At 39.8% G+C, this 26,064-nt stretch overlaps 1 protein-coding gene across 2 annotated transcripts in view; it reads right to left on the bottom strand.

Moving 5' to 3' along the window:
- LOC131038672 (cysteine synthase, chloroplastic/chromoplastic) overlaps positions 1–26,064 on the bottom strand; it is a 183,937-nt gene that overhangs the window by 75,299 nt on the left and 82,574 nt on the right. For both annotated transcript variants that reach the window (XM_057971179.2, XM_057971180.2), the window contains one exon: positions 433–558. In XM_057971179.2, the coding sequence (XP_057827162.2) occupies positions 433–558 (126 nt within the window). The remainder of the gene's footprint in view (positions 1–432; positions 559–26,064) is intronic.

Raw genomic sequence — 26,064 nt, 5'->3', positions numbered from 1 at the left:
TATTCAAACCCAAGTTTGAAAGAAGAGCTTACATGACATAGAAAGCCTAACAATGTTTTGAAGATAGAAAATGGTTTCAGTCCAATGCAATATCAAGCAAACACAAATAATTCAGGTGGAACTGGAGGACAGTTTTCAATTTGTGATAACTCACAGTCTACCATGTTTAATCACCTTTCTGGTCCTTATCTCTTTGAATTACTCTTATAGTTACCTTACACTTAGGTTCTTATAAATACACAACTGCATTGTTCATAAACATATTCAAACATGTATGAAGCAACTAAGGCAATAAGGATGCATTGTGTTGTAATCATTTGCTTAACTTCTACAGTGATTCAAATCTATGAAATTCACAAATTGTACCAAGGTGCTTCATATGATAGAAACAAAAATTTAAAAAAATACCCCATAAAACAACAATTTTCCAACCTGTGCTTTGGAAGTGTGCACCAGGATTTGCAGGATTACTAATCTGATCCAACATGTAAACATCAGGAATGGCTTTTCTCAACTCTTCAACCTTTTGCAGTACCCCAGGAAAACCAAGTGCAGAATCTGCATCATAAATAAGGAACCATCAGATATCATAAGGCCTAACCTTATACATAGCACCATATAGCAGCATGGTATATAGATGAAACTTTTATTATTAAGTTGGAAAATTAATATACAAAATAATGATGAATCTAAAATGCAAATGTTGAATTGATTATCAAATTATCAATTCAACAGCCATAATTTCAAAAGTATACAAGCAGACCCCGTGGTTCAGTTATTATAAGAAAAAAGAAAAAGAAAATAAACAATGCTTATCTAGTGATTTCCAAGCCTCATAATTGCATGCAAAAATGTTAACTCATAACTATTCTCATTTGTTGACGTAACATTGTATTTTATTCCCTGTATTGAGTAACAGCTTTAACAAGAGTAACATGGCAATAACATGAGATCACTAATCTACCAAGATGATTTATTCACAAAGCAGTATGAATTGCTCTACGGCTGTGTTGTGACCATTTCACACATCACCCCATCACAAATGGGGACCCCCTCTTTTGTTTTTAGTTTTAGGGTTTTGGATAAGTTTGGCAGCAATATGATCCTTTAGGTTTGATGAGGTTGAGTTGACTTAGTCCTCAACAATTTTGAAATCAATGATTAATGATGATCATTCCATTTGATCATCATCATTGGCTTACAAAATCAGAGATGAAGTGCTGAGTTTGATTATGGTAAATTATTGAAGAAGAGTGAATATTTGGAAGGAGGATAGGCTAAGGTCTAGACAATCGTGAAGCAGATTAGGGAAAGGTAATTAAATGAGCGAAATTGAACACTTGAGGTCATTTCCTTTGACCCCTTGAAAGCCCGATCAGGATTTGAGAGCATTTCCTTTGCCTCCTTGAAACCTTGATCCAACTTGAGGTCATTTCCTTTGACCCCCTCAAACCCCGACCTAGCACTTTCATTGCCTGATCAAATCCACAATCTAGCTTGGGCACTTCCTTTGACCTCATAGAAGCCCGATCTAGGTAAGAGACCTTTGAAATTTTGATTGAGGTTGATTGTTTGATGTTTTTGCAGTGATTTGGAAGGTCTTGAGCTTAAGTGAACAAGGTTGATGCATTTGATGTCATTGTCATTGACTCACAAAATCTCTGACCTACATGATGGCACTTCCTTTGGGGTATCAAATCCACGAACTTCCTTTGGGGTGTCAAAATCGCGACCTTCCCTCATGCATTTCCTTTGACCCCCCAAAACCACGACCTTCCACCTTGCTCTTCCTTTGCCTAGTTAAAACTCCGACCATGCTTGAGCATTTCTAATGAGCTATGAAAGTCTAGTCCAAGGCGAGTGAAGGGAGTGATTTGAGTGACAGTTCAATCAACAAGTCATAAGGCATTGTCAATACTCATTTGAAACCATGATCTTGCACTTCCTTTGCCTAGCGAGATCCGCGACCAAAAACCAAGGCTTGTCATTGACTATGCAAAGGCGCGAACTTCCTTTAAGCCCTCAAAACCCTCATCATTCTTTGTGATCCCAAGCATCCACGATAAAGGGGGGAGATATAAGTTAGAGCCAACACATGAGGAGAAACCTGTCCATAAGTAAACGTTTTTATTTGAATTTGAAAGGAAATACAAGTCGGCCTTCTCATTGGAAATAAAATGTAATTGCAAAACATCAAATGAAGGGAAAAGTCGGCCTGTAAATGAAGAGATGCATCCCTCCCAATCGTTATAAAACTAGGTTGATCATTTCATTTGATCAACATGTGATTTGCAAGGTGAATTACCCTCTATAATGTAATATCCCTTGCTGTTATATGACTGAAATGTGCAAGGAATATTGTCGAACAGTTGTCTACCAACCTTCAATCTGCTGTTCTAATTTTCAGACTGGATAACCTTGCGTGTTATTGACACTGGACAGCTTTGCATAGATCTGTGTGTTATTGATTCTGATGCAGTTTTCTTTGGTTTTTGCTTGTTGAACATATGAATGTAATGCAATGAATCTAAGAATAAATTTACCAACTAAGAATGCGTACAAACATCATATTCAGCTAATTGACATTTTGTCAAACATATAGCATGCAACCTCAGATTTGAAACCAAACTTATTAGAGCACATATAGAGCTCACAACTGATTTATTTATTCAATGCAGTCCTTATTACAATCATCAAGCTCTAGGCTTGCAAAATACATGCATACTCCTATACTCAGATTTTATAAATACCAACTAAGACAGCCATACCAACAACTTCTTATTTGACAATGCAATCTATGAGCAAAATGAAGCAAGAACTTGATAAGAAGATCCCCTAATGCTGGACCATGAAGAAGCAAGCCATATCCACTGTGCACGAAACCACCACAAGCCAAATCGTGGCTCCCAATCTGCCACCCCTGTTCTGATTGCTGCAGACCATAATAAATAAATAACAATTGATACACCCCCTTTCAAGTATTAAAAAGCATTGTCGGCTTCTCCCGAGGTGAGCACTCCAATCTAGGAGTGGAATCGATGCACCTATAGGGTGCTATGAGCAAAATCGTGGCCCCTTCCCAACTGATATGAAGTCTGAAAAATAACTGAGACAAGAACTCAATGAATGGTAGTTGCAATCAGCTCCAAATAGCAAAATCGTTGAAGACACCTGATGCCAAAATGCCTCCAATTAGAACCCAAATAAAATTGGCTCTTGGCCACCAATGAAGCTCAAATGAAAGGACTGATTTGTCCTTCCCAACCTGCAACCCTTCAATGGGTCTTTCACCACCTCAGTTATGCTACCAATGGGAGTTTTCGTTCCCAAAGACTGAAATGATTTGCAGAAACCATTGGCTCCACAAACTACTTGTCCTCATTTTTGTTTTAAAAAATGAAGGACCATTAAATGAAATTTTTGTGAAAAAATGAAATTTTTACTCTATGGCACACTTCCCGAGGCAGAATTTCGACTAATCCTTGGAATGGCTTAATCCTCAGTCCTACCTCAAACCACATTTCGAATTTCGTCACATTCTGGATTCGTTTGCTATGTCTTTCCTTCAATTTCGGGTTTTTTCTCCTTGACTGCAGGTGGGAAATTTCTCTTGAATTGCAAGTTTTAATGATTTCCATTGTTTTGGTCTTTATAGGGAAATTTTTGGATAATTACAAGTGCACTTTATTGAAAAATAAGAACTTGTAATTTGCTTTTTATTTCCCCCTTGATGCTTTTTGGCTTTTTAAGTTAAAATAAGGATTTTCTGGATAAGTTACAAGTAAACTTGTAATTCTTTTCTAAAACCCTTACTTTAATGTCTTTTGCTTGTAATAGGGATTTTAAACCTCTATTACATATGTGCAAGTTATTAAAACTTGTTGTAGGGATCTTATTTTCCCTTTACAAGTAATTTGTAACTTGCACATCTCTCTCCAAAACATTTTAAATAAAGTGACATTTTAAACTTGCTATTTTGCCCAAAAAACCCGATTTTGCCTAGAATTGAAATAAAGTGACATTTTAAACTTGCTATTTTGCCCAAAAAACCCGATTTTGCCTTGTTGATGGAAAAAGTGAAATTTTAAACTTGCAATTGGATTTTTAAAACCCGATTTTGCCTTGTTGAGAGAAAAGTAACATTTTAAACTTGTTGTTTGCTCTTAAAAACCCGATTTTCCTTATTGCATGCAATTTTAAACTTCTTGTTCTTTCCCAAAAACCTGACCAGCAATATTGGAGGATTTTGTTGAAGATTTCCAACGATTTTTGTGGAGAAATTCAAGGAGGAAGGCGTTTTGGATTCCTTGCTATTTTCATGCATTTCCCAACTCTCTTCATGCCACTTGGAAGACATTATCGCTGGTTTTATGGGGTTTTAACAGCAAAAACGTTTTTGAAAAATGCCACGATTTGCCTCATTCAAGTGCCACGAATCTTATCTTTCCTAAATCGTTTTGGCTTGTCTTGCCTAGGCGTGGAGGTTGGGTGCTTTACATGACCGATTCTTCATGCTTTTAATGGGCATTTTGATACATATGGCATTTTTTCAAAAACATGGCTAGGGTTTGAATTTTCTTCTTTTTTCTATAAGAGATTCTTTCTCTTCATGATAGTTGTTAGTTTTGTGTTGCTCTTTCCTAAAATCGGTTTTTGTGAGAGATTTTCCCCTTTGTTCCAAGTTTGCAAAGCAATTTGTGAATTGCATTGATCTTCCCCATTTTCCCTCTTTACTTGTATTCGGGATTTTAAATCCCGATTACAAGTTGAATGAAAATAATTGATCTTCCCAAAATCCTTCCATTTTCATCCATATTCATTGCCATCATCCGTACATACCTTTCCCACCATTTCATCCACTCATTTCACACCTTCATTCATTTTCCCCATTTAAAGTCTACCTGCAGTCAGCCATCCAGAACCCGAAATTGGTCCAAAATGCACTCAAAAAACACTTGAAAATGAGTTTTAAAGGTCCAATTACAAGTGAAAACTTGTGTTTACCCATTACGCATATGAAGTTGCATGTTTGCTCCCCACAATTGCAAGTTAATGCTCTTGTTTTTCCCACACATGTAATGCAGCTTCCAAAACCCAAAATTCACTTGTGAGCCCATTTTTGCATCAATTTATCTCTTCCCTTGTCAGTCCGGTTTGCACACACGATCTATCAAATCAATGGATTAAGGCATGGGCCTTATTTTGCAAGCAGATTTCAAGAATGGAGGATGATACAAATAAAAGATACAACAACAATTCATGGTTGAGAGCATAGAATGCTTTCAAGACAAAGATGGGTATGACGTGAAAAGAGGAAGGCAGCCCTTTCCCTCTTGAAAAGCTAGTACTACCCCAAGCAAGAAGATAAGGATGCAAGTTCCCGTTCCGGTTCAAGATGTCTTTACCAATCCAGAATACTTCAAGTTCTAGCATCCTGAAGCGACATGAAGATCATCACAGACAAAGGATGATGCAGTTAGAGTTGTGTCTTTAGACACATGGAATAGTTTTAGTTATGCATTTGTAATTTTGTTTTGACAAGTTACATGTAAAAAAATAACTTTGTAATTGCAAGTTAACTTATTACTTGCACTTTTGTAATTACATGTAAAGCAACTACAAGTTGTGTTCAATTAGGACTGTAGTTGGAATAAGTCTTAGTTAGTTATTGAATAAGTCTTGGTGGTTGAGAGAATCTCTCAAGTTAGTTAGGATCCTCCCACCTTTTTCTCAAGGCTCCTCTTCTTTAAATACTTAAGGGGTCTATTGTAATCTTTATCTTTTGGAAAGCAAGCACAAACTCTGCCAAATTTACAGCAAAGAAGTCTTTGAACTTTCATGTGTAAATTCAAGAATTGAAAGTAATAGAAGGAAATTGCTCAAGCTTTGAGTCTTTGTGCTACATACTTGAGTTTGTGTTCTATATTATCTTTCTTGCAAGTGTTTCTTAAAGAGCTTAATCACATTTGATTTGCAGTCTTTGTGCGGCAAGTATTTGAGGTTAATATAAATTAAAATAAATATTCTGTTGAGAGAAGCTGTAAGTCTTTGTGCTTTCACTTGTTCTTAAGAGAATTTAGGAGCAGATTTTGTGAGAAATAGTTGTGAGTCTTTGAGCTTATACTACTTCCCGTTGTTTTAAGTAGAAAAGAATAAGATATTTCAGTCTTTGAGCTGTTATAATTTGTTCTTGATAGAATTAGTATAGAAAAGGGTAGATAGGACTTCACATAATCAAGTCTTTGAGCTTGATATTGCTGTCCCATCCCAAAGGAAGTGACGGAAGTCTTTGAGCTTTCAAGAAACTTCATTTCCTTTCTCTCATTTCATCTTGAAAGTTGTTACTGTTGTTTTATATCAAATCACTATCACTTTTCTGTGAAGAGAAAAGGATATTGTCTTTCTTGAAAAAAGAAAAAAGATTGTTGTCCCATCCTATTTTATTTTTAAAGTTGTAATTAGATAGGGGGAGCCTTCCCTTAATTAGGAGAGTTTTACTCACACACTGGTTGAAACCACAATTTTGTATATTTCCCCAAGTGTACAAAATTTTCAACCAACAAAACTCTCAATAATGAAAATATCAATTCCTCAATGTCCAACAATGAGGCTGCCCCCTCTATTTATTCTTTTCCTTCAAGAGGTCAGCCTCCTTCTAGAAGAAATAAAATAATATTTAATTGAACTTTCTAGAAGATTCCCCTTAAAATAATAATATTATTTAAGTGACTTTATTATTTAATTGCATTTTAGATAATTTAAAATATCATTATAATATAAAGTGCAATTAACAACACACGCGACATCATATGTGAGAATACATTATCTCACCAAAAAATCATAGAGAAATAGAATGTGAAGCCACAAGCAACTGCCCAAGTGACCCTCTTATCAACTCCTTGGCCTACGAGGGTCAAATAATACGCTCTCACCAAAAAGTCATATAGAAATAGAATGTGAAGCCACAAGCAACTGCCCAAGCAAGCCTCTTATCAACTCTTGGCCTACGAGGGTCAAATAATAGGCCAAACCCCTCTATGAACTAATCCTCATGAAAATGGGGACATTACAAATGCCCTCCTTGAAATCGCTTGTCCCCAAGCAATCTCAGCTGCAAAGAAAAAACTCTACTCCACCTGGATCCCAAAGGAAGATATGTGTAATGTCCCTACTATCACCAAAGAGCTCCTGTAACACCAACACTAACACCACCAATTGAATCTGTTGTATCAACTCAATAGCTGATGTGAACCATGCCAAAGAAAGATGTGCAATGGAAACCCAAGTAAGGCAGCCATCGATCAATGACAAATCTAAGAAGATTAAATCACCAACCAACAAGTAGATAGCTGCCATATCATATGAAATGGGTAACAAATCAAAAGATGGATTGTGGTTGCCTTCATTACCCTCCAAGGACAACTCTTGAGTGGCTAATCCACTATGCGTATCATCACAAAAATCATCATCACCCTCAAAAGAATGTTCAACCTCAACAAAATTTCCAGAATTAGATAAACTTTGCCTACCATTTTCCATGGAGTGTTGAATGTCATGAATGTGTTGAAGATGGAGCTTGGTTTGTTGAACCAACAACTTGGCTTGCTTTGCCCTTTCTAGCCATCCGTCAATCAATCTTTGGGACTGCTCCAAAGTTCCTGAAACTTGTCTCGAAATGAGATGCAACTGTAATAAACCCTCTTAATTTTTTTTTATGTTTTAGCAAGATTACACACACAACCACACCTGTTAGGGTTAGAATAAGAAATCCAAAACCAGCAAGCGGGAACCCTACACCTTTTGATCACCGAGAGCCCAAACTAGGAGGGTGAGAGCATACGGTAGCAGGGGATTGTTAGAAGTAAACTGTTGAAGTATTGAATACAATAATGGGCGGCAAGCCAACCCCTTCCGCTTATCCAGCGGGTGAACAAAGGAACTTAGTGGTAAACCAGCCAAGTGAACAAACACTCCAGAGAACGAATCACTCCATCGCAATGTTTCAGCGAGAGGACTGAACACACATAACTAAGTTCAACTCAACTACTTACGCAGCGGGAGGATCATTACAACAAATATCACTCAACCACTTATGCAGCAGGAGGACTAAGTTACAAATGTCAAATATAGGCGGCAAGCCAGCTTCTTCCACTTTTCAACGAGTGTGCTTACAATCCAAAAACGGTTGATAGTACTACTATTCAACCTTACAAAAGAGAGGAAAGATAGAATAGAAGAATAATGCTGATCACAGAAGATAACTATCACCAAACCAGCTCAAACACCAACTTCCTAAAATCTGATATAGATAACAGCAGGCTGGAAATGCATAACCAGCAACACAAAATCACACTAAAATGCTTCCAACTCGCTCCAAACTCACTCAAAACACCCCACAACTCACCCAAACTGACACTAGGCATAAAGCGACTAAGAACAAACTGAAAATGAGCTTCTAAACACCCCCAAACACCTACACGCATCCCAATGCACCCCCAAAACCCACGCCTAAGCTAGAAAAGTATGATTTGCATTATAAAATCAAAGACTCCAAATTAGGGGCTACAAACTTACAAAACATATCGCCCAAAGCATAGAAATAGTTTGAGCCAATACCCATAATGATAAGTTGCACAGGCAGGGAGGTAGGATTGAATCTTTGCTTCAGCCACACCAAAACTAGCAACACTGAAAAATCACAGCAGCAAACCAAACTCTCCAAATCCACACACGCAATCCACACAATCGAACCATAGCTAGGAGTGATGTCTCACACTCGAAACTGCAAAGGATAATCTAGGAGGTTTTCACCCTCGAAGAAGTCTGGAATCATTCCGACAACATAACATTATAATTTCTCTGGATGATCAAATGAGGAGCCAAGTACCTATATATATAGATTTCCAAGTCTGAAATTCAAATTCAATTGCCTCCAAATTCACCCCTTCTAATTTGAATTTCATTTCCAAGGTGGACCCAAGTATGGCATCCCCTCCTTAAGTCAAAACCACGCCTAGCAAAGGGTTCCACGATTTTTGGCATAAAAAACACTTTGTCAAATAAAAATAAAGTCTCCATATTCACTTTGGCGTCCTCCTTCATATCACAAATAATTCGCCTAGCAAACTTAGGAAAATCATGTTATGCACAATTCTCAATAGCATTAATCAATAATAAAAATAATTAAATATTAAACCTTAGGATAAGGATATAATATTTAATTAAATAACTTATAACTCCAATACTGATTATCTTCAAAATCAAGGATGAAGCTGTGCGATAAAAACCACTGAACTGAATTGGATCGGGACCCTATCCAAGACTGCCAAAAATAGAAATGCTCAAACTGCCACTTACTAAAAATAGTAAGTCATGAAATACTGCTCCAAAAAACATGATCTTCGCACCCAGAGAAAGAGCTTGGAAAGCTCAGTAAAACTACACCATCCAAACAGCCAAACCCTAACTTACTAAAAAAAGTTAAGTTCACACTTCATCGTAGAATCAATTGCATGTTATGCCATCCTGGAGTTCATGGAAAACCCAAAAGGAAACCATAAGCAGAACTGAAGAATTCCCTCTTGACAAACCCTAGAAAACTCGTGCAGAACTCCACAAAAGTTGGAAACCCTAATTCTCGTTTCCAAATAGCCTACGGGTCTCCGGAATAGGCCACTGGACCACTGAATGAACTTCACTGAGAAGGGGACATTACAGCATCAAAATTTCCATGTCCTCTACTTGCATCATGTGTACCAACCATACTTATGTCACTTCCCTTTCCATAATTAAAGGTTGCCATATCATGAGAAAGTGAAGACATACCGCTGTTGTTCGTGCATAGAAAATAGGGACTGATTTCAGCTTGTTTGTCCTTGCCTTCGAATTCCTCCTTGGAATGATGAACAATTGCATGGCCTTTGTGGCTAGAATCCATATTATCTTCCTCATGTTTATCACCCACAACTTGAGTGTTAACATAGAAAGATTCCATAATACTATCTTCCTCATGTGACAACATGGTTACCTCATGTTGATGTAAAGAAGTATGACTGCTGCTATCAAAATCAGAATAGTTGTCATACCATTGTGAAAGTCTTCACCCTTTTCAAGCACCTCTTCAATGCAAGCTTCATGCCCCACACTTGTAGAGTCATGTTCACAAATTCTTCCATGTGTAAGGATTGCAATCTCATGAGAATTTTCGGCATCGCAATAACCTTTCCCATTGCGGCTTGCAAAAGAGAAAATATGAAATAAAAATTAGGTTTTTGCAACTAAAAACTTTATTACTTTTTAGCACTGATTTTTCCAAGAGTCTCTGCGATTTTCAGCAAGTTTTTAGGGTTTTTCTCGCTGTGCGTTTTTTAAAAACTTAGTGCCGAGTTTATCCATGAGTGACTCGCGGCCAACTATGGCTCGCGAGTACTCGCAAGTCTTTTATAAACTCGCAGAGTTTTTCATCTTTGAGGTGCACAATCATTTCAAATAGGTGTATGGATAGGACAAGCTATACTCTTAATTAAATTCCTTGTGGCATTAGAGACAAACAATTTTCCTAAAATCCGTGAATGCATCAAGCTAAATTAAATTAGCAACTGCACTTTATCTTTCTTTGATAAGGTGGTCATTGAGGTAGTGCCACAATATTGGTCCAATTTATCACAAACAATGCTACTAGTTGTGCAACCACTTCAATACTTTTGATGGAGAAGTATGCCAGATCAATTTGAAGCCCATGCATGGTACATTGTCTTAATTAACCTCAGAAAATATTGGAAAACTTCCATGGGTTAGATATGTATTTATTAGAATAATACTATATTATTTTATTATTAATGCTCAATATTGTAAACTTAGTGTAAATATCTTAATAAGATCTTGCTCGATCTTATTGGCGATTTCTTTTTAGAAACTTGCCCTCTTGTAATTCTTTGTAATCTTATTTATTGAGCGTTTGCTCAATGTTAATAACATCCAATTTTTTACCAATTACTTGCGTAATATGGTATCAGAGTCTGAATAAAGGATTTGTGAATTCTTTTCTGAGATTTTTCGGGCCTCTTAGTTTTGCTGCAGATTTTCGAAAAAAAAATTTGTTTTCAAAAGTCCATTTTGGACTGTGTTTATGCCATGTAACGGGATTCTTCCTGTTTGCGTCTGTCTGGCGAGGGTTTTCGGCATTTTCGACGCGGTATAGACCCGCCATTTTTTCTGCAACATGCAACTTGGCCAAACCCTCATTTTTTGACTTTCGGCTAGGGTTTTGACCCTCTAGATTCAGTTGAAATTTTTTTCTGAGTACAAATTCGTGGTGGGTTTTCTGAGATCTCAACTGGGTCATCGTCAAAATTTTCTAGGTGCCTCGATTTTCGAGCCAATGGATCCAGATTCCAACAGCAGATTCCTTCTGGGTTTTTCACAAGGATTTCTGGGTTGTCTTCAGATTTTTTTGGGTCAGCTAGAATTTTTTTCTTGAAATTCGTGTCAATCGTACTTCATTTTTTGAAGTATGTACCTGCATCTGCCTCTGTTTCTGCATTGGGATTCGAATTTTTTGAATTCCGTGCCAGCGCCTCTTCTCAATTTTTTTCGTTTTTTGTGCATTGGGAAAAGTGCAAGATGGCGTCATTGACCAGCTTGATGTTGGAAGGCAATTAGCGATTTAATGGGAAAAATTATAACACCTGGAAGCAGCACATGCTGACTATTTTTTAATATCGCCACCTGGATAATCTTGTTTTGGGCACAAAGTCCCATCCTCAAACACCTGGAGCTGACCAGGACAAGTTTGATGACCGTAATCGAGAAGCTGTTATGCTTCTCAAGCTCTCTGTTACAGATGACCAGCTACCTCAGATTCCTTCCGGCAAGTCAGTTGCAGATATCTGGAAGCATCTGAAGGAGTTGCATGAGACGTCCGACAAGAGTCGAGCCTTTTTTCAGAAGAATCAGTTGTTCTCCATTATGATGGATGAACGCATGTCCTTACAGGACCATCTTACAAAGATTAAGGACATTCGAGATCAGCTCGAAGCTATTGGTCGGCACATGGAGGAAGAGGATATGGTAGTCATTACTCTAAAAAGTCTACCAAAACCGTATGAGCACTTTATAGAGACTCTCAACATTACTTCTACTAATGTTGATCTGAAATTTCCAAAGTTATGCACCAAACTTCTGCAACAAGATCGTTGGAAACAACAGTTTGGTAGTAGTGCTACTTCAACCTCCTCAGAACATGCCTTTGCTGCCAAATCCTTTCACAAGGATAAAGGCAAATCCCAATCATCCCAGTCCTTTCAGCAGAAGGGCTCTTCTCAGTCTCAGGATGGTTTCAAGAAAAAGAAGGTGCAATGCAATTACTGTCACAAATTTGGTCATATGATCAAAGATTGTCGTACCAGATTGGCTTCCGAGCAACGGAAGCAGGGAGGGTCTCAGCCTAAAGCCAATATTGTTGAGCACACAGATCAGAAAGAATCTGCCTTTTATGCCTTCATGGCTAAAAGATCTGCAGATCATGTGAAGTCTTCTGCCTGGTACATTGATTCTGGTGCTTCTCGTCATTTCACTCACAGGCGTGACTAGTTTGTTGAGTTCTCCCCCTACATCGATTCAGTTATTTTTGGAGGTGGTGAAGAGTACACTGTTGTCGGCAAGGGCAACGTTCAGATACAGTCTGGAGGGAGGAATCTCATATTCCTCAATGTGTACTATGTTCCTGGTATGGAACTTAACCTCCTTTCTGTCAGTCAGATTATGTGGCATTCTCCTCAGCTGGATGTCATTTTTAGTACACATAAGTGCTCGATTGTTGATCGTGCTTCTAGCACTACTGTAGCTATGGGCATTGAGGATCATGGTCTATATAGACTTGTGGATACAGGCGATTCTCTTGAACATGCCTTCGCAGCTAAATCTTCATCTATCAGCAGTCTCTGGCATTAGCGATATGGTCACCTGAACATTCATTCTCTTGCATAGCTTGTTCGGGAAGAATTAGTACATGGTTTCCCTGATATTCAGACTCAGAATCATCGCATTTGTGAAGCTTGCCAGGCTGGGAAACAGCACTGGACACCGTTCAAGGATGGTGACTCATGGCAAGCCTCTAAGATACTGCAGCTGGTCCACGCTGATGTAGGTGGTCCTATGAATACTACTTTTGTTATTGGGTGCAGGTATTTCTTGCTCTTTTTGTTGATGATTTCAGTTGTAAAATGTGGGTGTATTTCCTTCAAGCACAAATCAGATGTGTTTACTGTATTTCAGAAATTTAAGGCCTTAGTTGAAAAAGAGTCTAGTTCTTCTATTATTACTCTTAGGTCTGATAATGGGGGGGAGTTTTGTTCTTCTGCTTTCTCTACTTTTTGTGATACACATGGCATAAAACGTCAGTTAACCACACCATACACCCCTCAACAAAACGACGTTGTAGAACGTCGTAACTGTACCATTACAGAAATGGCTAGGTCTATGATGTAACATAGAAATGTTCCTAAGAAATATTGGGCAGAAGCAGTGTTCACAGTAGTCTATCTTCTTAATAGGTCACCCACTCATGCTGTTAAAAATAAGACTCCTGAGGAAGCATGGTCTGGTCGCAAACCTAGGATCAGCCATTTGAAAGTTTTTGGCTCTTTAGCTTATGTGTGGATTCCTGATGCCAAGCGCACTAAGTTGGATTCCAAGAGTCAGAAGCTCATGTTTACAGGGTACAGTGACAACCATAAGGCTTACCGACTGATTGATGTAGACTCTGATCGTCTTATCTTCAGTCATGATGTTGTCTTTGATGAAGACCGAGGACCATTTCAGCTTTCCTCGTCTCAAAGGCATTCTGAGGATCAGCCTTTGAAGGCTTCTGACTTGGGTATCTGTCTTCAATTCGGTTCACCTGATGGGAGGGATGATGCAGATTCTCTATTTGATGATGCACTACCTAAGTTTCCTCCGGAAGATGCTCATCTTCCTCCTCCTCCTGATCCTGATCCGCTTCCTCTTCCAATTATTCCTCCTGCTCCTGATGTTGGCACATCTACTCTTCGACCTAAATGGTGGGCTAAGACCATCAGTGATCTTCGTCCTGATGAACTCATTGAGGGTAGAGCTTCTAGAAATAAGGGCAAACAGCAAAACACAGTTAATTTTCCTCTTATGGCTAACATCCACAGTATCTATGAGCCTCAAACATATGCAGAGGCCAAAGGGATTCCAGAGTGGGAACAGGCAATGGATGCTGAGTTCCAAAGTCTTCAAAAGAATCACACCTGGGTTCTTTCAGATCTTCCTCCAGGGAAGAAACCCATTAGCTGTAAATGGGTATATAAGGTCAAGTATCATGCAGATGGTACCTTAGATAAATATAAGGCCAGATTAGTTGCTCGAGGATTCACACACCGAGAAGGCATTGACTATGAGGAGACTTTTGCTCCTACTGCTAAGATGAGTACTATTCGTCTTCTTCTCGCCATTGCAGCTCAGTATGGTTGGAAAGTCCATCAGATGGACGTGAAGAGTGCCTTCCTCAATGGTGAATTGTAGGAAGAAGTCTACATGACGCAGCCTCCTGGTTTCAAGGTTGCTGGTTCAAAACCGCAAGTGTGTAGACTCCGGAAAGCAATCTATGGACTTAAACAGGCTCCTCGAGCATGGTACATAAAAATTGATCAGTACTTGGTTGCTCATGGCTTTCAGCGTAGTCCTTCAGACAGTAATCTGTATATCAAACACTCTGGTAATGATATTCTCTTTCTTGTTGTCTATGTGGATGACTTGATCATTACTGGGAATTCAGCACATTTGATTTCAGAAATCAAACAGGATTTGTGCAACACTTTTGATATGACAGATTTAGGACTTCTTCATTATTGTTTGGGTGTTGAGGTTTGGCAGACTGATAGCAGCATCTTCCTTTCTTAGTCTAAGTATGCCAGAAGCTTGCTTGACAGGTTTCGAATGCAGGATTGCAAACCTGCTTCCACACCTATGGAGACTGGTCTGAAATTGTCAGCCAAGTCTGATTCTCCTCTTGTAGATGAAACACAATTCAGGGCAACTAGTGAGCAGTCTTATCTATCTCACTACCACTAGACCTTACCTCAGTTTTGCAGTGAGCTACATCTCACGCTTCATGACGGCCCCCAGGGCTGATCATTGGGTAGTGTTGACGTGTTTTGTATGACAGCGTCTAACACAAAATAAAGTTGCCTAACGGTCACTTCACTCTCTCTTGATCAAAGTACGATTGCACGCTAAGATTGCAAGAAGTTCAAACAATCGACTCCAAGGTTCCTTTATTTTATGGACGTGACTCAGTTGGCTGATGTGATTGCTGGTAATCCAAGGGGGCCTTACGTATGTCGAAGAAATTTATGCAAGCTCAAAGATTTTTTTCATACGGATGATTTGCAATAAAGCTCTTAGTTTTGGATCTTTCAGATTTTGAAATTATGCAGAAAGTAAATAGGAATAGGGCAGAGGAAAGCTAAACTAAAGGGTAATCTAATCCTAGGAACAAGGAGACGAGATAACTTGCGCAAAATCCAACCACGCTTCGCTTTGCCAACAACGCACAACTACTCGAAGGCAGTGCAATCTTCAAAAGGTGTGTTAAAGATTTTCAAATCACCAAGAGAAACCATCAAGTCGAACAATCTCTCCTGATAATCGAAGTTAAACATGCACATATAACAGAGGCTCAGGGTAACTTTGCACGGTATGCAACAATCAGCTGCACACCAAAAGTATGAGCACGAATTTTGCAACAAGCAATCCTATCAAATCCAGTTCGTCTAACAGCATGAAAGCAAATCTAATCTATGAAGAGAATGAGACCATGCGAGCTCCAAAACAACACAACAACACACCAACAATTGAATAATGTATTAAGTGTTTGCTTCAAAAACTCTTTGCAACAATCTTTGACGATAGTCTCTCCTGATTACAAATGAGGGGGTCACCCCTTTATATAGGCCTCAAGCCATGATTACATGCAAAAACCCTAATTAGGGTTTGCCCTAAAGATTCCCCACTCAAGGTGCAACAAGGTGGGAATCTGCAATTAATAACCCATTACGCCCATTTACAATAAATTTACAAGAGCCTAAAATAGCGCCCATTAGCACATTAAATACGCCCCATGATGATGATTATGCCCAGAATATAACTGTCGCCGTCATAAATGCCCATCACTCTCCAAGTGACGATGACATGCACAAAGAATCTGTCATAAAACCATAATGAGAAGGCGACAAGCAAGAAGATTCCCTATCCAGTGGTGGCATGTGTTGACCAGTCCCACACTTAGTCAATATTCCTTCAGCCATAAATACGCCATCACTATTCAGTCAAAAGACTTTCGTCCAAAAATGGATGACCATTATCTCGTTCATTAATGGTGTATGCAATGAATCTACCGACGACGGCCTCCAGTTCTCCGATGGAGACACTTGGGACATTCTCAATGTTGAATTCCATCAAGGCAATTTCCTCTTTGCTTCTGGAAAAGAAACTTTCCCACTCTGTCATGACTTCTTGCGTTTTCTTCATCATACCAGAGAATGAAGAAATATTTGCAAAATGTTCCTTAGGGAACAAACCGACGAAGAAGAAATCATGCAATTGGGATTTCAAGGAGTTCACCGTTATTCCTCCGTCATTGAGTTTCCTTGAAAATAAAGCTTCCATGGCACTAAGGATTTCTTCTTGTATCCCTCTAATAGACTCCTTCAAGGTGACAGAATCAATGTTGAATTTATCAAGGGTGTTCTTTCCTGAACAGATGGCGTCGAACCATCGGGGAAAGTCATAGGCTTCATTCTCTTGGATCACTTTCCCGTCCACCAGAGTTTGCCTTGGAGTCTTCATCAGAGCCCTGAGTCGGGAAATGGTTAAGTCTTGGTAGACATCAACATCCTCCCATAGTCCTTCCGCCATTTCTAATCTGCTTAGGAGGGCCACGAACCTCGAATGGAGCTGAGCTAAATCCTCTACGAATTTTCTTGCCTCAGCATAGACATCCTCTACCCATTCCTGGGAATTTTGTGCCATTGCTCTAATAAGTTCTGCATCATCAACTACTTCCTTGGGAAGGAAGGGAGGAGGAGTGGATGAAGGATCTGCTTCCCTGAGGGGTCTTTTGAAACTCTTGACGTATTCGCATAGAAATTTGTTTTCCTCCCTCAGCCGCTTACATTTTGCCTTTGACTTCAGCAACTTCTCCTTCATGGCCAAGGAGGAATCTTCAAAATGCCCCACAACTTGACCGGTGGAAGCATGGCCCAGATCAACCTATCTGATGACGTAATCCTCTTGCCTAATCTCACTCCTATCCTTATCCACTGCAAGCTCAGCAATGTGCAAGGTCCGGGATCCAAATTCTTCCCTGACCACCTTGGAAAACTTCCGGGGGGCCTTTCTTTCCGGTGGTTGATCCATCCTCTTCAATAATTCTTCCAATTCCTGAGCAGGATTGGTTCCTCCTTCTGCTTCATTCCCCAATCTGCCTACCAACCAATCCGGCGCGGGAATGGAATGGCTATGATCGTCTGCATGCTCCTGTTCCTGAGATTCCTCTTCCATTTCACCAAGGATAGTCTCCATGAAGCTATCCTGGTGAACTTCTTCTTGGTACGGGGAACTTTCTTGCCTCTGACTTCTTGGTTAATGGCAGCCCTGTGAAGCATTGATGCTGAGTATATCAGGTGCTGGAACGTTCCCTGGAAGTGGATCTGCGGGATGTGGGAACATCTCCACTTCTCGTACGCTTGAGGAGCTAACTGGTGAATGCTCCCATCCTGTCCTTGTTCTCTTTTGTGGAGGTTCCTCTTGTTGGGCTTCCTGTTGAACCTCATGCGGGATTTCCTGCTGGATATCCTTCATCTTTGTTGCCCTTGGCCTTTTTGGGGCATTTTTTCCTTTGTCCATCCGGGCTTCTCTTCCTGCCTGGCCCTGTGAAGAGCCTTCAATTGCCTCACTATGGGAATCCAGATTTCCCATCAGCTAGTATGTCAGATGGACATTGTTTTCCACCAACTTTCTTGTCTACCTGTCAATCCAGTGCTTAGTGAATTTTAGCACTGGTCTAGCCAAGATGTTCAAATCATCTACCTTAGGCTCTGACCAATCTGGCAACTGGATAGGTTGATCTTTTACCTTCTCGAATTCGGGTTGCATCAAATTTGAATCTTCCTTTACCTGATCCGGTACCTGATGAATCTCACTTATTCTGATGGTGTCGAGGGGCAATCTGGAGTGCATTCTTCTCTGGACCTCAAGGTCATCCTCGGCACTTGCCCAGTAATCCTCCAAGTGAAATCTGTGTATGAATTTGACACCGGCAACCTTCCTAATCTGGCTGTAAGGATCATATTGGGCCCTGGATGTGTAAAATGGTAGGCGATAGAACGCCAATTCGCCTGTTGCACTTTCAGTGGCCTCCAAACCTGGGCATATCTCCATGAAATCCCCCAAGACAATTGGTAATTCAATCGATTGCTTCTTCTTCTTCTTTTGCAACTGATCATAGGCAGTCAACTGCCTCATGAGTTCGAGCAATATAAGCTTGTCCGATGGATATCTGGGCAATTTGTAAGACTGGAAGGAGAAACACTGTGTCCTGATGTAGGTGAACTTGGGGAACTGCAGGAACGCGAAGCCATACTTCTGGACCAAGGCACTTGCTTGTGGAGACAACCTCATGTGTAACTTATGTTGCATAAGTCTTGTCAGGTACATAGTGAAGGTGTCATTCGTCAACCTGTAAGAATTCATATTGTGGAGATGCAGCTGAGGATAACATTCATGCACCTTCAGCTGAGCTGGTCCGCAGCCCATGATTCCTTTTGTTGGCAGCCCATCGAATCCTCCCCTTCGTGCAAGCATATAGAATAGGTAGGAACTCATGAAAAAGGACTAAGACCTCTTCTCTTTCAGGTTCTTCAATTGTTCATGCAAGTAGTGGCTAATCAATCTAGCCCAGTTGATCAGTGTATTTGAATTCATGATCTCGCCTATGTAGAAGAACATCCAGGCCTCGAAGTTCACCGAATGTGGGCATCCCATTACTCTGCTCAGCATCTTTATCAGGTCCACATACTCCTGCTTGAATTCGAAGATTGTGAGAGTTTTGGGCATCTTGGAAGCATGCACTCTAGGCTTCAGAAGCCACTGCTTATTGATCAAATCAGCACACCTGGCAGGGCCTGCTTCATACACTGCTTGAGCTTCACTACTGGTCCTATACGTCATGGAATAATGTGAAGGAATTCCGAAAGCTTCACCAATTGACTCTGGAGTCAATGTTGCCAGTAACTTGCAATCTGGCGTTGAGATTGTTTTCTGCTCCAGACTGTAATGCGTTGCACATTCCAAGACCAGTTCTGGGCATTGAATAGCGGGAGGAAAACTAGCTGCTGCAACTATCCCACTCTTCACAATTCTGACAACTGTCAGGGATGGATTGTGTCCTGCTGTTCCGAACATTCGGATTTTGAATGCAGCCAAGTTGAACGTGCCTAGATTAGTATCGCTGATTTCATCCCATCTTGAATTCAACCGGGAATGAGAAAGAAAACCCCTCATCTCTGCTTTGATCAATGCCTACCTGGAGATAGTACCTGCCTTGCTTGGTTCCGCCATCTTGGAAGCACCTTGAAATGATGAAAATAGAGGCTAAGTATGAATATTCTTCACTACTCCACTTCTTTCCTGAATCTTGCACGTGAGAAATGAAATGCCTTTCCACCTTTATATAGAATTCTCAAGAGGCATTAATTAGTAACTGCATTCATGACGCATCATACTTTCCTCAATTACTATGACATGCAAAGGCAATTTCCCATGCGCGTGAGTTCAAATTTAGAATCTTCCTTAAATGCTCCAAGTCATGCGTCATACTTGGAAGATTCCTTCTACCAACTTGTTGATTTCATTCTTTCCAATTTTGGAGGGAGACCGCAGGATCTTTCTCGAGATTTGCTCAATTCTACTCCAACTTGTCATCTCCTGTTGTCGAAGGAACTTTCATGGCTTTCCTCCACATCCCTATTTTTTAGGGATCTTCCTAAAATTTAGGAGTCGGGTTCATTGGAAAGGGAATTTCATCCCGATTCTGAATCTATAAAATTTTCCACATTTGGTCGGGATTTGGTGTATAAAAATAGTATAATTGAAAATTCGTCCGAGGGGAATTCTGCTTTTTATTCCTCCTTGACTTCTTGGATTTCGTGCCTTAGGCAAAATTTCAATTTTTTGCTTGGGTGAAATTTTCACCATGCCAAGGATTCATGGATTTTCCTCCTGTGAATGCATTCTTGGTTTCAGCGCCCCAGCCCAGTCTTGGGCGCATTTTGGCCCTATCCATGGATTGGTGGAATTTTCCTCTTGTGAATGCTTCCTTGGTTTCAGCACCCCAGCCCAGCCTTGGGCGCATTTTAGCCCTGTCCATGGACTGGTGGAATTTTCCTCTTGTGAATGCTTCCTTGGTTTCAACGCCCCAACCCAGCTTTGGGCGCATTTTAGCCTTGTCCATGGACTGGTGGAATTTTCCTCCTGTGAATGCTTCCTTGGTTTCAGCGCCCCAGCCCAGCCTTGGGCGCATTTTAGCCCTGTCCATGGATACATGGAATTTTCCACTTGTGAATGGCTTCCAGACTTAGAATATTTTGACCTCCTGTGCTTTTGGAGTGTTTTCCTGAGCTTTCCATTTTAGGCATGGATTTCTATCACTTGACCCATTTCTGGCTATCTTTGTCTACTGTCTGACTTTCCGGAATTAGAAATGTCTGTGAATGCCTGATCCTTGTCGCCTTGGCTGACTGACCCTGCCAGTAATAACTTTCCAAAAATAGAAACTTTCCAGGTGTCAGCGTTAGATCCCTAGATAGGGTGCATTAATGACTTACTATAAATAAAAACTTACTAAAAATAGTAAGTTTGATTTTTGGCAAAATGGCGACATTTTGGGACTCGGAAAAATCCCTAAAAAATAGGGACTTTCTAAAAATATAAAGTTGCTCTGTTTGGGCTCAAATTTCACTGGGAGGTCCCCTAAAGGGTCCTGATTCTAGTCGTATGCTTAGTTTTCCCGAAACCCTAACAGGAACCCCTAAAATCTAGGACAAAAGGCAAAACCCTAGAAAAAGGACAAAACAAGCTCTAAACTTCACAGAACTCACTCGACAAAGAAGCAGACTAACACTAACTGACCCCCGAACACCTACAACGCGGAGAGATAGAAGAGACTGCTACCAACACACACAAAAACCAAGACCAAACGATCGAAAGGGCCTAAAAGCTAGGGGGTCCCCATCTGGGATGGGGTGATGTGTGATTAGGTCACAACAGGTAGCAGCGAAGCGTGTCCTGCGCTATGTGAAAGGCACCTCGGATTATGGACTTCTTTACACTAGGAGTGATGATCCTAGACTCAATGGGTTCATAGATTCAAATTGGGTAGGCTCAGTTGATGACAGGAAATCAACCTCTGGATATGTGTTCAGTTTGGGATCTAGTGCAGTCACCTGGACTAGTAAGAAGCAGCAAGCAGTGGCTCTCTCTTCGACAGAAGCAGAGTATAGAGGAGCTGTTAAGGCAACTTGTGAGGCAGTTTGGCTTCACCGGATGCTTGGAGATATGCAAATATCTCCAGCAGGTCCAACTCCCTTGTTTTCGGACAATCAGGGAGTTCTCAAACTTGTCAAGAATCCAGTCTTCCATGAAAGAACCAAACATATAGAACTTCATTGTCACTACATTCGGCAGTTGGTTGAAGACGGATCCATTCAGTTGCTGTATGTTCCTACCTCGGAGCAGTCAGCAAATATTTTCACCAAACCCCTCACTCCAGATAAGTTTGTAAAATTCAGGGGGTCTATTGGTGTAGTTGATAGATTGAGCATTAAGGGAGGGTATTAGAATAATACTTTATTATTTTATTATTAATGCTCAATATTGTAAACGTAGTGTAAATATCTTAATAAGATATTGCTCAATCTTATTGGCAATTTCTTTTTAGAAACTTGCCCTCTTGTAATTCTTTGTAATCTTATTCATTGAGCGTTTGCTCATTGTTAATAACATCCAATTTTTTACCAATTACTTGCGTAATAGTATTAGCAAGTGGGAAAATCATTACCAAATTTATCTACAAGCATAACAGGTTGTTGAGTACGATGCACATTTTCACACATGAAAAGGAACTTCTTAACCCAAGGGTGATATGATTTACCCACTTCTTTGCATTGCAAACCTTATATGTACAAAAGATGAACTTGAAACAAATGTTTGTTTCAACTAAATTGATTCTAGCTTTTCTAATCACTTGGATGGCAAGGTACTTGCCACATTTTTCAATGATTTTTTGTTTGGATGCACAACAAATTGTGAAAATATCAAATCTTTTGGTCAAATTTTTCAAGCTGGTTTATAGGAAAAAAAGCCTCGTGGGCTATTTCTATGAGACCATTGACATGGCCAACCAAGCTATTAGGACAAATATGCACAATGACAAGAAGAAGTTTGGCATACCCATAGGAGAGATCATTAATGATAAATGGCATCAACAAACACATTACTACCTCTATGTCACTTGATACTATCTAAATCCAACACTATTTTATGGTGAGACCTTCAAATATGATGCAAAGATGACAAAGGACCTCTTCAAATGCATGAGATATTTCTCCTTAATTCAAAAAAATAGGCAAAGTAATGGGAAGTTGTTACAAATTTGCCTATGTACGAGCAAGCAAAAAGATTTTTCTCAAATGTATGTAATGTAGACTCTAGAAAGACCACATATTTGTAGTAAGGTTTTACCTTTTTCTCTCTTTAAAAATTCAAGGTTTGAACTTCAAAATATAATATGAAATAGATCATAGAATATTTAGGAAAATTTAATTTTTTTCAAGGTAATGGTAGGAAATTTTGTTCAAATAAAATCACCTCAATGGATTGCAACACATATATTGAGTCAACCCTCATGAATGTAGGGTCACTACGTGTGGATAAGCGTCGTTGGTTGAAGTGATTATGCTGGAATCACAAGGGGACTTACATTCGAATGCCTAAATGCTTGATTTGCTAGAACTTGATCATCTGATGTTGTTATATGGTGATGCTTTTGATCCTAAACTAGCTTAAATTGAAAAAAAAGGCAAAAGATGAAGGGTTTAAGAGAGTCTATTCTAAAGCCTAGAATGTAAGAAGATTGTTGAATGATTAGCTGGAATCCTACCATGCGAGGTCTCACCATCAACTTGAATAATTTCACACAAGCTCAATGCAATCTTCTAAGGACGTTTCAAAGATGTTCGAATCAATACCATCGAACATTGATCACCATTCAAGTTAATCCATAAGCAATGAGTGTAGAACGATTCGAAGTTAATCTCATATCATTCCAATTGACCACGCAAGACGCACCTACAATCAATAAGAAGCTAGTGGTATGGACTAGGAGGATTCCACACAAATGCATCCAACAAATTCCTTCATTCAATCTAATTATTTACCATCTAACATGAAGATCCAACAAGAAACCATGCATGTTGTAAGAAACAACACACTTCACCATAACTTCAATGAAAATGGAGTTCATTTACAACTTAGGCAACAATTTATGCCTTCTCCTCCTAATCTAACTTCTATTCTAATTGCTATTCTATTCTCTCCTATTACTAACTATTCGCTATTAGCTATTAACCTTTACAAATGAAGAGTTTGAGCTTTATATAGAGAGCTCATTTACAATGAACGGCCAAGATTGAATCTCCATCAATGCCCGAGATTTTACAATGAAACCCTAGTTTAGGGTTTTTTACAACAAACTTTCCTTAGCCAATGAGAAAATTACATTCAGTGAGTGTGGACCAATAAATATCAAGGGTAGGTACATCGGAGTTTGTGCATCAATGTATGAACTAGGTGCATTGAATCAAGACACGCCAATGTGGACCTCTCTAATTGGTGGAGTAACGACTGGGATGCCACCTCAATCTTGCACTTTGTAGACTTGATTTGATTCACCATCATGAAGGGATATCAAGAGATATCTCTTGATACTCAACATTATCTAGCTCGTTCAAAGCAGTGGTGATGGGAATTATTGATGTAGCTGAGTCCTTCTACCTTTGCTTGCTTACCTTGGAGTGATTGTATGACTTCTCCTTAACACTCCTATGACTTCTCCTCCTTGATGCTTTGTATTTGTTGATGAAGCTTCGTAAAGGCATCTTCCTTGTATCTTGTTCTTGATGCTGAAATTTTCTCCTTGAGATTCTTGTTGCGATCTTCCTTCAACATGGCCCATTTGATCTCTCTCCTTGCCTCTTGCAAAATAAACAATTGGGCATCAAACATATATGGTATACAACCCTTACATACTATCATTTTGACTTAATTCCTCATTCTGATCTTATGTGATTTTCTCTATATATGATCGAAAGAGTATTGATAATAATCAAGGAACTCGTTGTAGCTGAAGGGATTTCGCCTTGTGGAAGATGAATTTGGATTGCTCAATAGTGAGATTCGCTTCCCTTTTGATAAATTCACTCTACCTAAACATCAGGTCAACATCTTCAATGCTCGAATTTGTCTTCCTTGATCATCAGGTCCGCACCTTCAATGTCTAATTTCACCCTTGTGCCACAGCAACTCACCTATATTCTGATAAAATTAGCTTATGTGCTGACAAAATATGATGTCTAGCTGGAGAAATTCGCTGTCTTGTTGGTCAGATTCAGTAGGTCTGCTCTCAAATTCGCACTTGGAGAGAAGAATATACTTGAATTAATGGTTGAGATGAACGTTTTAACTTCTCCATTATAGGCGCTTAGGGTAAAGATCATGTCTTTTGGGTATAAGGCCGACTTGCTAAAACAATAAATTGCCTTCCTCGTGCTGGCCGATTCAACACAAACTCTCTTCATCTCCTTTGCAATTTGAATTTTGAATGAGTTTAGGCGTCAAAAAATGCTTGTCTTATTGAATTTCGCTTTAGGTCCCTTGCAAGGTACATAAAATTCGCTCAAGGACCTTAAGGAGAACAAGGCCGAGGTGAAAATTTCACTCTATGTCCTTTCCAAGGACAGGACCTATATCAAAATTTCGCTTTATGACCTTTGGGAGGTATGCCATCTTCACATCAGTTCGCTTTATGTCCTTTGTAAGGACAAGTTCAAGGTAGGCATTTCGTTCTATGTCCTTTCCAAGGATAGGCCCTATAAGACAATTTCGCTCTATGACCTTAAGAAGGACAAGACTCAAAATGAGAGGTTCGCTCTCTGTCCTTTGGGAGGACAAGTCCTAAGGCAAAATTCGCCCTCTGTCCTTCGGAAGGACAGGCCCTAAATCAAAAATTCGCTCTATGTCCTTGACAAGGACAGGACCTATAATGTTGTTCACTCAATGTCCCTTGGAAGGACAGCTTCAAATGATAAAGCTCGCTCTTGGACTACGCCAAGGTACGCTCATGATTCTAAACAAAATTTGCCTTAAGACTTCTCCAAGATACATATTCAAGTTCGCTCAGGACCCTCAGCAAGGACAAGGCAAGATGATAAGTTTTTCAATCTCTCCACATGAAAGCATCATCAATCTGACCTTTGAGAGCACCTATGGAGGAAATTCGCTCTATGACCTTTGGAAGGTACAAGGGTCTCATGTCCTTAGCAAGGTACAGGGTCAAGGTGCTTGGGCAAATTTCGCTCCAGCGAGGAAGCAAGGTACACATCTTTAGGAAAGACTCTTGACTTAGTCCTTTCACCTGACTTTGCTCAGTTTGTTCAATCCTCAAGTCTTTCACCCTTAAATCATTCTTGCCACATGCTTGACGACTTACTTCACTCCACTTAGGAGACCAACCTGACATGATGACCCTCTAGATACTTGAGAAACTCTATCCCTTCAATGCAAAGACTAATAGCAAAGACTCTAACACAACCGAGAAAGCAAAAAGTGGGGGTCCCCATTTGCATTGGGGCGATGTGTGAATACCTCACAATAGGTCCCATAGGCTAACCAGGACATTTAAGGGATCTTGAGGATAGTTGGCCT

Source organism: Cryptomeria japonica, chromosome 9 (assembly GCF_030272615.1).
Source record: "Cryptomeria japonica chromosome 9, Sugi_1.0, whole genome shotgun sequence".
Lineage (NCBI taxonomy): Eukaryota > Viridiplantae > Streptophyta > Pinopsida > Cupressales > Cupressaceae > Cryptomeria > Cryptomeria japonica.
The sequence above is the reverse complement of the archived record's forward strand: the minus strand, read 5'-3'. Positions and strand labels throughout refer to the sequence as shown.